The 18,488-nt window shown below is 45.5% G+C and overlaps 1 protein-coding gene across 2 annotated transcripts in view; it reads right to left on the bottom strand.

Moving 5' to 3' along the window:
* Positions 1–13,650, bottom strand: part of LOC138663019 (zinc finger protein OZF-like) — a 49,116-nt gene extending 35,466 nt beyond the window's left edge. The window contains exon 1 of one of the 2 annotated variants that reach the window (XM_069749068.1): positions 13,594–13,650. In XM_069749068.1, the coding sequence (XP_069605169.1) occupies positions 13,594–13,620 (27 nt within the window). In that variant the 5' untranslated portion in view covers positions 13,621–13,650. The remainder of the gene's footprint in view (positions 1–13,593) is intronic. The other variant, XM_069749069.1, reaches the window with a different exon arrangement.
* Between the last annotated feature and the right edge of the window lie 4,838 nt (positions 13,651–18,488).

Here is an 18,488-nt window from a genome sequence, read left to right on the forward strand (position 1 = left end):
CAATGGCACCAAATCAGAGGAGGAAGGCAATTTAGACAAGGGTACCAAATGGACCATCTTAGAGAAGCAATCATAGACCACCCAAATGACTGACATCTTTTGAGAGTAGAGGAGCTGCGGAGACACCATCACGTGTTTCTCAACGCAGGCAGTGAATAGCCAGGCCTTTCACCGGGAAAGAACAACCAAGGGAAGGGCAGCATCCAATAAAGGAAAACATCCAATAAAGGAAAACCACCTATGCCAAGCATGGTATCCATCCACAGACAGCTGTTTCGGGGTTTTTGCCCCTCATCAGTGTGGAGTAGGAAACTGGCTATCAGGAGCAGTGCCTAGTAGAAAGTCTATAAAGGCACGGATGATTGACCTCGTGGAGACCAAAACATCCAACACCGCGGAGACACCATCACGTGTTTCTCAACGCAGTGATCCAGAACACTGCCCCCAAATATGCAAATGCAAGTAGAGGAGCTGCGGAGACACCATCACGTGTTTCTCAACGCAGGCAGTGAATAGCCAGGCCTTTCACCGGGAAGGAACAACCAAGGGAAGGGCAGCATCCAATAAAGGAAAACATCCAATAAAGGAAAACCACCTATGCCAAGCATGGTATCCATCCACATCACCGAGCAATCAGAACTTCTCTGCGACAAAACAGCCCCTGCTCCAATCTCAGAAGCATCAACCTCGACCTGGAACGGAAGCGAAACATCTGGTTGACACAACACAGGGGCAGAAGAAAAACGACGCTTCAACTCTTGAAAAGCTTCCACCGCAGCAGAAGACCAATTGACCACATCAGCACCTTTCTTGGTCAAATCGGTCAATGGTTTAGCAATACTAGAAAAATTGCAGATGAAGCGACGATAAAAATTAGCAAAGCCCAGGAACTTTTGCAGACTTTTCAGAGATGTCGGCTGAGTCCAATTATGGATGGCTTGGACCTTAACAGGGTCCATCTCGATAGTAGAAGGGGAAAAGATGAACCCCAAAAATGAAACCTTCTGAACACCAAAGAGACACTTTGATCCCTTCACAAACAAAGAATTAGCACGCAGGACCTGAAACACCGTTCTGACCTGCTTCACATGAGACTCCCAATCATTCGAGAAGATCAAAATGTCATCTAAGTACACAATCAGAAATTTATCCAGGTACTCTCGGAAGATGTCATGCATAAAGGACTGAAACACTGATGGAGCATTGGCAAGTCCGAACGGCATCACTAGATACTCAAAATGGCCCTCGGGCGTATTAAATGCAGTTTTCCACTCATCGCCTCGCTTAATACGCACAAGATTATACGCACCACGAAGATCTATCTTGGTGAACCAACTAGCCCCCTTAATCCGAGCAAACAAATCAGATAACAATGGCAAGGGGTACTGAAATTTAACCGTGATCTTATTTAGAAGGCGGTAATCTATACAAGGTCTCAGTGAACCATCCTTCTTGGCTACAAAAAAGAACCCTGCTCCTAATGGCGACGATGACGGGCGAATATGCCCCTTCTCTAAAGACTCCTTCACATAACTCCGCATAGCGGCGTGCTCAGGCACAGATAAATTAAACAGTCGACCTTTTGGGAATTTACTACCAGGAATCAAATCGATAGCACAATCACAATCCCTATGCGGATGTAGGGTATCGGACTTGGGCTCATCAAATACATCCCGGTAATCAGACAAGAACTCTGGAACCTCAGAAGGGGTGGATGACGAAATAGACAGAAATGGAACATCACCATGTACCCCCTGACAACCCCAGCTGGACACAGACATGGATTTCCAATCAAATACTGGATTATGGACCTGTAGCCATGGCAACCCCAACACGACCACATCATGCAGATTATGCAACACCAGAAAGCGAATAACCTCCTGATGTGCAGGAGCCATGCACATGGTCAGCTGGGTCCAGTACTGAGGCTTATTCTTGGCCAAAGGCGTAGCATCAATTCCTCTCAATGGAATAGGACACTGCAAGGGCTCCAAGAAAAACCCACAATGCCTAGCATACTCCAAGTCCATCAAATTCAGAGCAGCGCCTGAGTCCACAAATTCCATGACAGAATATGATGACAAAGAGCAGATCAAGGTAACAGACAGAAGAAATTTTGACTGTACCGTACCAATGGTGGCAGACCTAGTGAACCGCTTAGTGCGCTTAGGACAATCAGAGATAGCATGAGTGGAATCACCACAGTAGAAACACAGCCCATTCAGACGTCTGTGTTCCTGCCGTTCAACTCTGGTCAAAGTCCTATCGCACTGCATAGGCTCAGGTTTAAGCTCAGGTAATACCGCCAAATGGTGCACAGATTTACGCTCGCGCAAGCGTCGACCGATCTGAATGGCCAAAGACATAGACTTATTCAGACCAGCAGGCATAGGAAATCCCACCATGACATCCTTAAGGGCTTCAGAGAGACCTTTTCTGAAAATAGCTGCGAGCGCACCTTCATTCCAGTGAGTGAGTACGGACCACTTTCTAAATTTCTGACAATATACCTCTATTTCATCCGGACCCTGACACAGAGCCAGCAAATTCTTCTCTGCCAGATCCACAGAATTAGGCTCATCGTACAGCAATCCGAGCGCCAGGAAAAATGCATCGATATTACTTAATGCAGGATCTCCTGACGCAAGAGAAAATGCCCAGTCCTGAGGGTCGCCACGCAAAAAAGAAATAACGATCCTAACTTGTTGAACTGGGTCACCAGAGGAGCGAGGTTTCAAAGCCAGAAATAGTTTACAATTATTTTTGAAACTCAGAAATTTAGTTCTATCTCCAAAAAACAAATCAGGAATAGGAATTCTCGGTTCTAACATAGAATTCTGAACCACAAAGTCTTGAATACTTTGTACTCTTGCCGTGAGCTGATCCACACATGAAGACAGACCTTTAATGTCCATTGCTACACCTGTGTCCTGAAACACCCAAATGTCTAGGGGAAAAAAAAGGCAAAACACAGTGCAAAGAAAAAAAAATGGTCTCAGAACTTCTTTTTTCCCTCTATTGAGAATCATTAGTACTTTTGGCCTCCAGTACTGTTATGAAAGGTAATTCAGTACCACAATGGACATAGAGGTCAGCGCACATACAGTGACCTGGCAATAACCCAAAAAACAAGAACGAGCTCTGAGCTGTGGGAACTCTGTTGACCGCAATCCCTAATCCTCTCCAACCACACTAAAGGCAGCCGTGGATTGCGCCTAACGCTCCCTATGCAACTCGGCACGGCCTGAGAAACTAGCTAGCCTGAAGATAGAAAATAAGCCTACCTTGCCTCAGAGAAATACCCCAAAGGAAAAGGCAGCCCCCACATATAATGACTGTGAGTTAAGATGAAAAGACAAACGTAGAGATGAAATAGATTTAGCAAAGTGAGGCCCAACTTTCTGAACAGAGCGAGGACAGGAAAGGTAACTTTGCGGTCAACACAAAACCCTACAAAACCCACGCAAAGGGGGCAAAAAGACCCTCTGTACCGAACTAACGGCACGGAGGTACACCCTCTGCGTCCCAGAGCTTCCAGCAAGCAGAAAAAAACAAATTGACAAGCTGGACAGAAAAAAACAGCAAATAGCAAAGAGTAACTCAGCTATGCAGAGCAGCAGGCCACAGGAACGATCCAGGAGGAAACAGGTCCAATACTAGAACATTGACTGGAGGCCAGGATCAAAGCACTAGGTGGAGTTAAATAGAGCAGCACCTAACGACTTCACCACATCACCTGAGGAAGGAAACTCAGAAGCCGCAGTACCACTTTCCTCCACCAACGGAAGCTCACATAGAGAACCAGCCGAAGTACCACTTGTGACCACAGGAGGGAGCTCTGCCACAGAATTCACAACAAGGGTCTACAACCGGTCTGCAAGAGTGAGGCAGTTCAATCCGGGAGACCGAGTTCTTGTGTTAGTTCCGACGGTGGAAAGTAAGTTCTTGGCCAAATGGCAAGGGCCATATGAGGTCATCGAGAAACTTGGTGAGGTAAATTATAAAATTCACCAACCGGGAAGACGGAAACCATTCCGTTTACCATGTCAACCTCATCAAGCCATGGCAGGATAGAGAGCCAACAGTAACTCCATCTTTGCTAAGCAACCCAGAAGATGAGGTTGGAGCGGTTACTATAGAGGAGACGCTATCAAAGACCCAGAAACAGCAGTGCCGGGAGTTACTCCAGAAAAACAGGGACCTGTTTTCAGAGTTGCCGGGATACACGAAGGTCATAGAGCACGAGGTCCTAACAGAGCCACATGTGCGGGTGAATGTGAAACCCTATCGTATTCCTGAGGCTCGTCGAGAAGTTATCTCCAAGGAAGTGGAGCGTATGTTGAAGCTTGGAGTCATTGAGGAGTCCAAGAGCGGTTCATAGATCGTGGGAAATTACCTAGAAAGCTCCCAGGCTTTCTAGGAAAGTTCCCACGATCTATGAACATCCAGCAGAGGGCGCCTCACCGCAAATGAAGCTAAATATAGATCAATGATCTATATTTAGCCTCATTCCCCGGGGTTTTGCAGCAAGGAGCAGCCTGCTTTAGCGGAACTCCTTGCTGCAAAATGTTTTAACCCCTTTAGAAGGATTTACATCGTTGGACGTTACAGATCTGCGGAGGGTAAGGATATTGTTGGTTTATTATGTTTTTTTACTTACAGAACGAGGGTCTTCAGTGACTGGATTGGGCGTAGAATAAAATACTCCAACAACCATTGTTTTTATTTCATTAAAATAATTTTAAATAATGTGTTTGTGTTTTATTTAACCCTTTACTACAATTGGATTAATAATGGATAGGTGTCATAATTGACGCCTCTCCATTATTAATTAGGCTTAATGTCACCTTACAATAGCAAGGTGGCATTAACCCTTCATTACCCCATATCCCACCGCTACACGGGAATGGGAAGAGAGTGGCCAAGTGCCAGAATAGGCGCATCTTCCAGATGTGCCTTTTCTGGGGTGGCTCGGGGCAGGTGTTTTTAGCCAGGGGGGGGGGGCCAATAACCGTGGACCCTCTCCAGGCTATTAATATCTGCCCTCAGTCACTGGCTTTACTACTCTGGCGGAGAAAATTGTGCGGGAGCCCACGCCAATTTTTTCCGCCATTTAACCCTTTAATTTACTAGCTAGAACGGCCAAATTTTGAAGATACACACTACTAACATTAGTAGTGTGGAATCTGCAAAAAAAAAAGGAGAGAAGACATGGTTTACTGTATGTAAACCATGTCTCAAATCATGTCGGGTTTTAGGAAGGAGAAAGAAAAAGCCGGTAATTGAATTACCGGCTTTCAAGCTGTATAGCGCTGGAATAAATATTAATATATATACATATATGTGTCTACTGACATATATATATATATATATACCTATTCTATGTGTACACATTTATTCTACCTATTGGACTGTAAGCTGTCAGTGTGATTTTACTGTACACCGCACTGAATTACCGGCTTTTCTCTCTAACAGCGCTGCGTATTTCTCGCAAGTCACACTGCTTGTCCGTGTGTAATCCGTATTTTTCACGCTTCCATAGACTTTCATTGGCGTATTTCTTGCGCAGTACGGTGACAAACGCAGCATGCTGCGATTTTGTACGGCCGTAGAAAGCCGTATAATACTGATCAGTAAAATACGGCAGATAGGAGCAGGGGCATAGAGAATAATTGTGCCGTATTTTTTGCGAGTTTTACGGACGTAGTTTCTGCGCTCTTACGTCCGTAAAACTCGCAAGTGTGAAGCCGGCCTAAGAGAGGCGGGGTTTACAATAAACCCGAAGAAGTGTGCCTTGGGTAAGGAAGAAGCTAAATACCTAGGCTATATAGTGGGTCGTGGAGAAATAAAGCCCCAAATCAGAAAAGTGGAGGCAATCCAAACGTGGCCGAAACCACTTTCAAAAAAGCAAGTTAAAGCCTTTCTGGGAATCGTGGGATATTACAGGAGGTTCATCCCGAACTTTGCCACAGTGGCTGCGCCTCTGACTGATCTGCTGAAGGGGACAAAGTCAGTGATGGTTAAATGGTCCGAAGAGACAGAGTCAGCCTTCCAAGAGTTGAAAGGGGCTCTATGTAAGCAGCCCGTTCTGATGGCCCCAGACTTCAAGAAAGAATTTATTCTTCAGACAGATGCCTCAGATGTTGGGGTAGGAGCAGTCCTTTCCCAAGAGCTACATGGGGAGGAGCATCCTGTTCTCTATCTGAGTAGAAAGCTGTCCTCATCTGAGAAGAACTACTCAGTCGTGGAAAAAGAGTGTTTGGCCATAAAGTGGGCGGTGGACAAGTTACGGTACTATCTGCTGGGTCGTAAATTCAGACTAATATCTGACCATGCCCCACTTAGATGGATGAGGGAAACAAAGGGTAGAAATGCTAGGGTCACCCGTTGGTTCTTAGCCCTGCAGGACTTTAGTTTCCATGTGGAACATAGGGCCGGAAAGCTACACGGTAATGCGGATGCCCTATCAAGAATCCCTTGTTTAGTTGGGGAAAGTGCCAAGCCCCACGGCTTTAGGCAGAGGGTGGAGGTATGTAGCATGGCTAACGGGTGTGTGGTCGACGGGAGGTATGTGTCACATAGGTACCTTGTCGCTGTAATGTAGCCCAGAATATTTCTTTGTTTTACATAACCATATATTTGTGTTTCAGGACCTGTGGTGATGTCAGACCACATGGCTAATCATGTGATAGATTACTGGGTGTGGTTAGTCCTATATAAGACAGGCTAATGCTTAACACAGTAGATATGTGAGGAGGTGAAACCCTCCTGAGTGTGTCAAGGCTCCAGGACTGAGCCGGAAGGACTGGACATTTGTTTTTCTTTCCTGAGCCAAAGGCTATTTGTTTTCTGTTATTTCGCCACGTGGTTTATGATGCAATAAACCCTATGAACTTTTCAAGAAACGTGCCTCCTGAGTCTCAGACGTTGCACCCGAGTGAGTGAAATCCCTACAATATATACACACACCCAGTAAAGACCAAAAGATTGGACACCTTCTTATTCAAAGATTTTTCTGTATTTTCATGACTATGTGGAATTATATACTTAACAAAAAATTGTGAAACAATTGAAAATATGTCTTATATTCTACTTATATTCTAGGTTCTTCAAGGTAGCCACCTTTTGCTTTGATGACTGCTTTGCACACTCTTGGCATTCTCTTGGTGAGCTTCAAGAGGTATTCACCGGGAATTGTTTTCACTTCACAGGTGTGCCCTGTCAGGTTTAACCCCTTTCTGCCAATGGACGTACTATTCCGTCCATGTGGGGTGGGCCCTACTTCCCAAGGATGGAAAAGTACATCCAGGGCGATCGGCCGCGCTCACGGGGGGAGTGCGGCCGATCGTGGCCGGGTGTCAGCTGCTTATCGCAGCTGACATCCGGCACTATGTGCCAGGAGCGGTCACGGACCACCCCCGGCACATTAACCCCCAGCACACCGCGATCAAACATGATCGCGATGTGCCGGCGGTGCAGGGAAGAATCGCGCAGGGAGGGGGCTCCCTGCGGGCTTCCGTGAGACCCCTGCAGCAACGCGATGTGATCGTGTTGCTGCGAGGGTCTCCTACCTTCCTCCCTGCAGCAAGGCCCGGATCCAATATGGCCGCGGCATCCGCGTCCTGCAGGGAGGGAGGTGGCTTACCAAGTGCCTGCTCAGAGCAGGCTCTTGGTAAGCCTGCAGCGCTCTGAGACAGATCGGTGATCTGACAGAGTGCTGTGCAAACTGTCAGATCACCGATCTGTGATGTCCCCCCCTGGGACAAAGTAAAAAAGTTAAAAAAAAAAATTTCCAAGTGTGTAAAAAAAAAAAAAACCTAAATAATGAAAAAAAAAAAAAAAATTCCCATAAATACATTTCTTTATCTAAATAAAAAAAACAATAAAAGTACACATATTTAGTATTGCCGCGTCCGTAACGACCCGACCTATAAAACTGTCTCACTAGTTAACCCCTTCAGTAAACACCGTAAGAAAAAAAAAACAACGCTTTATTATCATACCGCCGAACAAAAAGTGGCATAACACGCGATCAAAAAGACGGATATAAATAACCATGGTACATCTGAAAGCGTCATCTTGTCCCGCAAAAAACGAGCCGCCAAACAGCAACATCAGCAAAAAAATAAAAAAGTTATAGTCCTCAGAATAAAGCGATGCAAAAATAATTATTTTTTCTATAAAATAGTTTTTATCGTATAAAAGCGCCAAAACATAAAAAAAGATATAAATGAGGTATCGCTGTAATCGTACTGACCCGAAGAATAAAACTGCTTTATCAATTTTACCAAGCGCAGAACTGTATAAACGCCTCCCCCAAAAGAATTTCATGACTAGCTGGTTTTTGGTCATTCTGCCTCACAAAAATCAGAATAAAAAGCGATCAAAAAATGTCACGTGCCCGAAAATGTTACCAATAAAAACGACAACTCGTCCCGCAAAAAACAAGACCTTACATGACTCTGTGGACTCAAATATGGAAAAATTATAGCTCTCAAAATGTCGTAACATTAAATAAAAAGCGTCTTTCAGTGTGTGACGGCTGTCAATCATAAAAATCCGCTAAAAAACCCGCTATAAAAGTAAATCGAATCCACCTTCATCACCCCCTTAATTAGGGAAAAATTAAAAAATTAAAAAAATGTATTTATTTCCATTTTCCCATTAGGGCTAGGGTTAGACCTAGGGTTAGGGTTAGGGCTAGGGTTAGGGCTAGGGTTGGGGCTAGGGTTAGGGCTAGGGTTAGGGCTAGGGTTAAGGCTACAGTTAGGGTTAAGGCTGCAGTTAGGGTTAGGGTTTGGATTACATTTGCGGTTGGGAATAGGGTTGGGATTAGGGGTGTGTCTGGGTTAGAGGTGTGGTTAGGGTTACCGCTGGAGTTAGGGTTAGGGGTGTGTTTGGATTAGGGTTTCAGTTATAATTGGGGGTTTCCCTCGAGAAAATACAAAACTGGGGGCTAAAAAATAATTTTGGGGGGAAATTTTTATTTTCACGGCTCTGCATTATAAACTGTAGTGAAATACTTGGGGGCTCAAAGTTCTCACAACACATCTAGATAAGTTCTTTGGGGGGTCTAGTTTCCAATATGGGGTCAATTGTGGGGGGTTTCTACTGTTTAGGTACATTAGGGGCTCTGCAAACACAATGTGACGCCTGCAGACCATTCCATCTAAGTCTGTATTCCAAATGGCGCTCCTTCCCTTCCGAGCCCTCCCATGTGCCCAAACGCTGGTTCCCCCCCACATATAGGGTATCAGCGCACTCAGGACAAATTGCACAACAACTTTAGGGGTCCAATTTCTCCTGTTACCCTCAGGAAAATACAAAACTGGGGGCTAAAAAATAATTTTTGTGGGAAAAAATGTTTGTTTTATTTTTACGGCTCTGCATTATAAACTTCGGTGAAGCTCTTGGTGGGTCAAAGTGCTCACCACACATCTAGATAAGTTCCCCCACATATGGGGTATCAGCGTACTCAGGACAAATTGTACAACAACTTTTTTGTTCCAATTTCTTCTCTTATCATTGAGAAAATAAAAAATTGGGGGCGAAAAGATAATTTTTGTGGAAAAAAAATGATTTTTTATTTTTACGGTTCTGCATTATAAACTTCTGTGAAGCACTTGGTGGGTCAAAGTGCTCACCACACCTCTAGATAAGTTCCTTAGGGGGTCTACTTTCCAAAATGGTGTCACTTGTGGGGGTTTCAATGTTTAGGCACATCAGTGGCTCTCCAAACGCAACATGGCGTCCCATCTCAATTCCTGTCAATTTTGCATTGAAAAGTCAAACGGCGCTCCTTCCCTTCCGAGCTCTGCCATACGCCCAAACTGTGGTTAACCCCCACATATGGGGTATCGGCGTACTCAGGACAAATTGTACAACAAAGTTTGGGGTCCATTTTCTCCTGTAACCCTTGGTAAAATAAAACAGATTGGAGGTGAAGTAAATTTTTTGTGAAAAAAAGTTAAATGTTCACTTATTTAAAAATTCCAAAAATTCCTGTGAAACACCTGAAGGGTTAATAAACTTCTTGAATGTGGTTTTGAGAACCTTGAGGGGTGCAGTTTGTATATTGGTGTCACACTTGGGTATTTTCTATCATATAGACCCCTCAAAATGACTTCAAATGAGATGTGGTCCCTAAAATAAAATGGTGTTGTAAAAATGAGAAATTGCTGGTCAAATTTTAACCCTTATAACTCCCTAACAAAAAAAAAATTGGTTCCAAAATTGTGCTGATGTAAAGTAGACATGTGGGAAATGTTACTTATTAAGTATTTTGTGTGACATATCTCTGTGATTTAATTGCATAAAAATTCCAAGTTGGAAAATTGAGAAATTTTCAAAATTTTCGCCAAATTTCCATTTTTTTCACAAATAATCGCAGGTAATATCAAAGAAATTTTACCACTATCATGAAGTACAATATGACACGAGAAAACATTGTCAGAATCACCAGGATCCGTTGAAGCGTTCCAGAGTTATAACCTCATAAAGGGACAGTGGTCAGAATTGTAAAAATTGGCCCGGTCCATAACGTGCAAACCACCCTTGGGGGTAAAGGAGTTAATAAGTGGGATTTTTAAATGGTGTTGGGACCATGCTGATAGTCCTACTGAATAGACTGTTATCATTTGTATTATGGCAAAAAAAAGGCAGCTAAGCAAAGAAAAACGAGTGGCCATTATTACTTTAAGAAATGAAGGTCAGTCAGTCAGTCCGAAAAATTGGGAAAACTTTGAAAGCGTCCCCAAGTGCAGTGGCAAAAACCATCAATCGCTACAAAGAAACTGGCTCACATGAGGACCGCCCCAGGAAAGGAAGACCAAGAGTCACCTCTGCTTCTGAGGATAAGTTTATCCGAGTCACCAGCCTCAGAAATCACAGGTTAACAGCAGCTCAGATTAGAGACCACACAGAGTTCTAGCAGCAGACACATCTCTACAACAACTGTTAAGAGGAGACTTTGTGCAGCAGGCCTTCATGGTAAAATAGCTGCTAGGAAACCACTGCTAAGGACAGGCAACAAGCAGAAGAGACTTGTTTGGGCTAAAGAACACAAGGAATGGGCATTAGACCTGTGGAAATCTGTGCTTTGGTCTGATGAGTCCAAATTTGAGATCTTTGGTTATAACCACCATGTCTTTGTGCGATGCAGAAAAGGTGAACGGATGGACACTACATGCCTGGTTCCCACTGTAAAGTATGGAGGAGGAGGTGTCATGGTGTGGGGGTGCTTTGCTGGTGACACTGTTGGGGATTTATTCAAAATTGAAGGCATACTGAACCAGCATGGCTACCACAGCATCTTGCAGCGGCATGCTATTCCATCCGGTTTGCGTTTAGTTGGACCATCATTTATTTTTCAAAAGGACAATGACCCCAATGGGATAGAGGTACTGTGAGAACATTATACTGTGTGTGGGGGTATGGCGGTACTATGAGAACATTATTCTGTGTGCGGTGGGATGGAGGTACTATGAGAACATTATACTGTGTGTGGGGGTATGGCGGGACTATGAGAACATTATTCTGTGTGTGGTGGGATGGAGGTACTATGAGAACATTATACTGTGTGTGGGGGTATGGCGGTACTATGAGAACATTATACTGTGTGTGGGGGTATGGTGGTACTGTAGGAACATTATACTGTGTGTGGGGGATGGAGGTCCTGTGAGAACATTATACTGTGTGTGGTGGGATGTAGGTACTGTAGGAACATTATACTGTGTGTGGGGGTATGGCGGTACTATGAGAACATTATTCTGTGTGTGGTGGGATGGAGGTACTATGAGAACATTATACTGTGTGTGGGGGTATGGCGGTACTATGAGACCATTATTCTGTGTGTGGTGGGATGGAGGTACTATGAGAACATTATACTGAGTGTGGGGGTATGGCGGTACTATGAGAACATTATACTCTGTGTGGGGGTATGGCGGTACTGTAGGAACATTATACTGTGTGTGGGGGATGGCGGTACTATGAGAACATTATACTGTGTGGGAGGTATGGCGGTACTGTAGGAACATTATACTGTGTGTGCGGGTATGGCGGTACTGTAAGAACATTATACTGTGTGTGAAGGTATGGCGGTACTATGAGAACATTATACTGTGTGTGGTGGTATGGCGGTACTGTAGGAACATTATACTGTGTGTGGGGGTATGGTGGTACTGTAGGAACATTATACTGTGTGTGGTGGTATGGCGGTACTGTAGGAACATTATACTGTGTGTGGGGGTATGGCGGTACTATGAGAACCTTATACTGTGTGGGGGGTATGGCGGTGCTATGAGAACATTATACTGTGTGTGGTGGGATGGAGGTACTGTAGGAACACTATACTGTGTGTGGGGGTATGGCGGTACTATGAGAACATTATACTGTATGTGGGGGTATGGCGGTACTATGAGAACATTATACTGTGTGGGGGTATGGCGGTACTATGAGAACATTATACTGTGTGTGGGGGTATGGCGGTACTATGAGAACATTATACTGTGTGGGGGTATGGCGGTACTATGAGAACATTATACTGTGTGTGGGGGTATGGCGGTACTATGAGAACATTATACTGTGTGTGGGGGTATGGTGGTACTATGAGAACGTTATACTGTGTGGAGGGTATGGCGGTACTGTAGGAACATTACACTGTGTATGGGGGTATGGCGGTACTATGAGAACATTATACTGTGTGTGGGGGTATGGCGGTACTATGAGAACATTATACTGTGTGTGGGGGTATGGTGGTACTATGAGAACATTATACTGTGTGTGGGGGTATGGCGGTACTGTAGGAACATTATACTGTGTGGGGGTATGGCGGTACTATGAGAACATTATACTGTGTGTGGTGGTATGGCGGTACTGTAGTAACATTATACTGTGTGTGGGGGTATGGTGGTAGTATGAGAACATTATATTGTGTGTGGGGGTATGGCGGTACTATGAGAACATTATACTGTGTGGGGGGGTATGGCCATAGTGTGAAAATACCTTTTTTACGAGAGATGCCAGTACTGTGGAAACATTATACTGTGTGAGCGCCATCATATATATTACATAAGGGGTGTAAAAAGGAGAGTCATAAAAAAGACTCCTCAGGGCTGTGCTGCATTTGTACAGACTGCTATCTGCCGTCCAGACGGGACCATGTGACATCAATGGGAAGAGGGAGGGTTTCCGGAGGGAAGAGTCTAGAGGGTGCACCTGGTCAGGAGACCTTGATGACGCAGTTACTGATGTTATAAAGGCCGGAGCCCCAAAGGCAGAACAGATTTGGCGCCAAGCAAAGGAAAGGGGTGCGGGGAAGAATCTGAGGTACCAGCTGTTGGTAAAGTGCCCGAGGCAGCTGGGTGTGGGGCAGAACCCTGCTTACAGGGCATAATGGGGGCATTACACTGTGTGGGGCCAAGAAAGGGGCCCTGTACTAGGAGAACAATCCGCTCCCTCACTTCCTGTCCTCCATAGTTGGCTCGTATGTATCTATTACAGGAAACAGAACAACAACGTTATGATTCTTATAAAGAGTCTCCGTGCAGAAGGGGTTAATGTCCCCGCGCTCAGTAATGGGGAATCTCAACATACCTCCACCTGCAGAGCCGCACTCCACATATATGGCTGCTCTGTGCGCACAGGACCTGTGATGAGGTCACAGGAGGGAGGAGTCAGGGGTCACGTGATCTGCAGTGAAGACGATACATGGAGACTTCTCCTCAGTCAGTGACATTTCCGCCATTATTCGCCCTCACTACTGGCACAATTACCTCGCGCCGCCTTTTCTACACAATGTTCTGTGTGGAATGTAACGTGCGATTTCTCTGGAGACAAATAGACCCCACACATGAGGGAATTATTACCGGTTACCGGACGTCTAGTATATGGCGGCATATGATTGTGCTAGCGCCTCCACACCAGGAGCTAAAATGCCGAAATCTCGCTTATTTACCCCCTTCCAGTGTCCGGCAGAGGGTCATATACGGCCATGCCCCTCTCCAGTCGCTGTGGGGTTTTGTTAATAGGATGGAGGGCGGCGTCCATGCTTGGACTTCAGAGAGAGTAATAATATCACAGCTCACCTTCCATATCCTTTACCCCTTACACCTGACCTGTTTAGCCAATTACCTGGAGATAAATGGTTTTACAGACTCAGGCTACTTTCACAATAGCATCGGCCCGTCGCAGTGCGTCGGGCCGACATACCGACGCATACTGTGAAATACTGTGCGCGGTGGGAAATGGCGGACACGTCGCACAAAAAAAGTTACATGTAACTTTTTGTGCCGACGGTCCGCCAAAACACGACGCATCTGTCGCACAACGGATGCGACGTGCAGCGCCCCAGAGATCTGGTCGTTGCAGTAACGTCGCTCTGCCACTAAGGGGAGTGATGGTACGTCTGATGGCACTGAAGGAGTTCTTTGACCAGGTATCACCAGCACACATTACACTTCACACTCCGGCCACTAGGGGGAGAAAAAGGCTTTATTTATTGGGCCACTCTTCACACTGGTAAAACTAGGGGTTGGATAGGAAGTTAGATCAGAAGCTGACTGGGTTGGCTTCAGGCAGCATCCCATGGTAGGGGGTTCTGCAGGGAGAAGATTCAGGGGGGTGCCTGTCAGGCGTGGGAACCTGGCAGGTACGTAGCGAACAGAACGTTACGGAACCGCGCCTGCAGTTCCTTGCGGTGGTATCCTAAGAAAGAGACATGAAGCGAAGGATATTGTGGAACAGTGAGAAACGAGATCAGCACAAAGGAGATCCAGTAGGAGTCGTGCCCTGAGAACGGCAACATCCTACTGAGGCGCGTAGCCGGTGGCCGGAACACCGAGGAAGTAACTGACTCTATGCCTTTCTTCAAACTCCGCAGGACAGTTAGTTATAGGTTGGCTGTCTACCTTAAATTTCCTACGAAGACATAGGGGGCAACGCATGGAGAGGGGTGTTTCTAGGGTACCGGAAGAGCTCCGAGCCTTCCCGTCATACGGGTGCGTCCTAGCCATAACATAACTGGGGGACGAGAAACTAGTAACATCTGGAACGAAATAGAAAGAACTAGAAAGAACGAACGAACTAGAACAGAAGTTGTGAGGACTATACCGTATGCTCAGCAGGGTAGCACTACAACGCACAGGCGCTATTGGTAGGCAACGATTTCCACCTGCAAGGGGAACTCTGGATGTGCCATCGGACCGGCCGGTCTCTGACAGCCTGGTTAATCGTGCTCTGGATTGAGGATCCTGAAGTCTTCAGTAAAGAGGTACTTACCTGTACTTACCTACCCGCAACCTCCGATCCTCACAAGATCTCCTACTCTACTCCCCTCTTATCTCCTCTTCCCACAATCGTATACAAGATTTCTCTCGCGTATCACCCCTACTCTGGAACCCTCTACCACAACACATTAGACTCTCGCCTACCATGGAAACCTTCAAAAAGAACCTGAAGACCCACCTCTTCAGACAAGCCTACAACCTGCAGTAACCACCGATCGACCAAACCGCTGCATGACCATCTCTACCCTCACCTACTGTATTCTCACCCATCCCTTGTAGATTGTGAGCCTTCGCGGGCAGGGTCCTCATTCCTCCTGTACCAGTTATGACTTGTATTGTTTAAGATTATTGTACTTGTTTTTATTATGTATACCCCTCCTCACATGTAAAGCGCCATGGAATAAATGGCGCTATAACAATAAATAATAATAATAAGAGGTAAAGAGACTGCAACCCTGTGTCCTCGTTATTGCCTGCACCTCACACCATCACCATCCACCTTACTGGGAAGCCCTGGGGAAACACTTCACCTGTGGGAAGGTATACCATCTAGCTGCCATCACATCACTCCAGTGGACCCCAAGCAGCGTCGGTCACCCTGACCGAATACCACAGGTGGCGTCCGAAACCTTGACAGACTCCTATCACCTTTTATTGGGCGCCCCTTAGCAGGGTCACGGACCGGATCCAGCCACCGTGACATCCCCAGAACTGAGACAAAGAGGACCGGTACCGAGTAACCCGCGGCCCTGCGTCTGGGGGCGATCCACGACGTGTGGCATTGCGTCGCTAATACAAGTATATGATTTTTTCTCCAAAACGACGCATTGTGACGTGCCTCATACGACGCTAGTGTGAAAGTAGCCTTAACGTGAGAGGGGCATATAACCTTATACATATACACCATGGTGATGGCTGGAAGACCGCATTCACTACACCTGAGGGGCAGATTGAACATTTGATGCTGCCATTTGGGGTAACCAATGCTTCGGCAGTCTTTGAAAATGTCATTAAAGGGAACCTGTCACCTGAATTTGGCGGACCGGTTTTCGATCATATGGGCAGGGTTTTTGAGTGTTTGATTCACCCTTTCCTTACCCGCTGGCTGCATGCTGGCCGCAATATTGGATTGAAGTTCATTCGCTTTCCTCCGTAGTACACGCCTGCGCAATCTTGCCTTGTGCACGCGCAGTATGCTTTGCCCAACTGCGGGCAAAGCCGAAAAGCATTAGTGCGCATGCGCCGGCGCACTATGTCCCAGAAGTATTTTGCTGTGTTCCGGGACATAGTGCGCCGGCGCATGTGTACTATTGCTTTTCGGCTTTGCCCGCAGTTGGGCATACAGGCGTGTACTACGGAGGACAGAGAATGAACTTCAATCCAATATTGCGGCCAGAATGCAGCCAGCCGGTAAGGAAAGGGTGAATCAAACTCCCGAAAACCCCGCCCATATGACCAAAAACCGGTCCCGCCAAATTCAGGTGACAGGTTCCCTTTAATTATACTTTTTCTCACTGATTGGTAGATTTGTTTTGATTTTCCTGGATGATATATTGAGTTTCTCACATACTCTGGAGGAGCATGGTGAGCATGTCAGACAGCTGGAGTGGGAATAACATTACCTAGCAATCCGTTTTTGACATTTCGACTCCATCATTAAAAAATGTCCTAGCACCAAGAAAGATAAAAAAGAAGATGGAAGATTCACTAAAAGTGGCGTCTTCTGAATAAAGTCATTACATGCGATCTGACAAATTGTCTTTGTTGTCTTGTGATCTGCCATGGTCTCTCTGAATTCACCCTTATTTCTACAGGTGACATTTTCCCTATGAAAAGTCCCATGTCATGTTCCACCAGTTCTGTCATCTATGTGATTATATGCTAATGTCAGAATGTATATGTGGGAAGGACGACCCAACCCCCCACAAAAGGCTGAACTCACACCGTCCCAAGATCCAATAGGGTTTTCTCAAACATGGGCTTTCACGCCACTGCACCATCAAACACAATAAAGATGACAAACAACGGAAAATATTCCCCACAGAGGAGATTCCCCCACAGGCTCAGAATCGCATTGGACAACTACATCGGAAAGAAATCTTGTGGATTTATAAACTAAACACCTTACTTACCTTAGGTGTCGCTGTAATCGTACTGACCCGAAGAATAAAACTGCTTTATCAATTTTACCAAACACGGAACGGTATAAACGCCTCCCCCAAAAGAAATTAATGAATAGCTGGTTTTTGGTAATTCTTCCTCACAAAAATCGGAATAAAAAGCGAACAAAAAATGTCACGTGCCCAAAAATGTTACCAATAAAAATGTCAACTCGTCCCGCAAAAAAACAAGACCTCACATGACTCTGTGGACTCAAATATGGAAAAATTATAGCTCTAAAAATGTGGTAACGCAAAAAATATTTTTTGCAATAAAAAGCGTCTTGCAGTGTGTGACAGCTGCCAATCATAAAAATCCGCTAAAAAACTTGCTATAAAAGTAAATCAAACCCCCCTTCATCCCACTCTTAGTTAGGGAAAAATTAAAAAAATGTATTTATTTCCATTTTCCCATTAGGGTTAGGGCTAGGGTTAGGGCTAGGGTTAGGGCTAGGGTTAGGGTTGGGGCTACAGTTAGGGTTGGAGCTAAAGTTAGGGTTAGGGTTTAGATTACATTTACAGTTGGGAATAGGGTTGGGATTAGGGTTAGGGGTGTGTCAGGGTTAGAGGTGTGGTTAGGTTTACCGTTGGAATTAGGGTGAGGGGTGTGTTTGGATTAGGGTTTCAGTTATAATTGGGGGGTTTCCACTGTTTAGGCACATCAGGGGCTCTCCAAACACGACATGGCGTCCGATCTCAATTCCAGCCAATTCTGCATTGAAAAAGTAAAACAGTGCTCCTTCCTTTCCGAGCTCTCCCGTGTGCCCAAACAGGGGTTTACCCCAACATATGGGGTATCAGCGTACTCAGGACAAATAGGACAACAACTTTTGGGGTCGAATTTCTCCTCTTACCCTCGGGAAAATACAAAACTGGGGGCTAAAACATAATTTTTGTGGGAAAAAATTTTTGTTTTATTTTTACGGCTCTGCATTATAAACTTCTGTGAAGCCCTTGGTGGGTCAAAGCGCTCACCACACATCTAGATAAGTTCCTTAGGGGGTCTACTTTCCAAAATGGTGTCACTTGTGGGGGGATTCTACAG

This window comes from Ranitomeya imitator, chromosome 2 (genome assembly GCF_032444005.1).
Source record: "Ranitomeya imitator isolate aRanImi1 chromosome 2, aRanImi1.pri, whole genome shotgun sequence".
In the NCBI taxonomy this organism is placed as follows: Eukaryota; Metazoa; Chordata; class Amphibia; order Anura; family Dendrobatidae; genus Ranitomeya; species Ranitomeya imitator.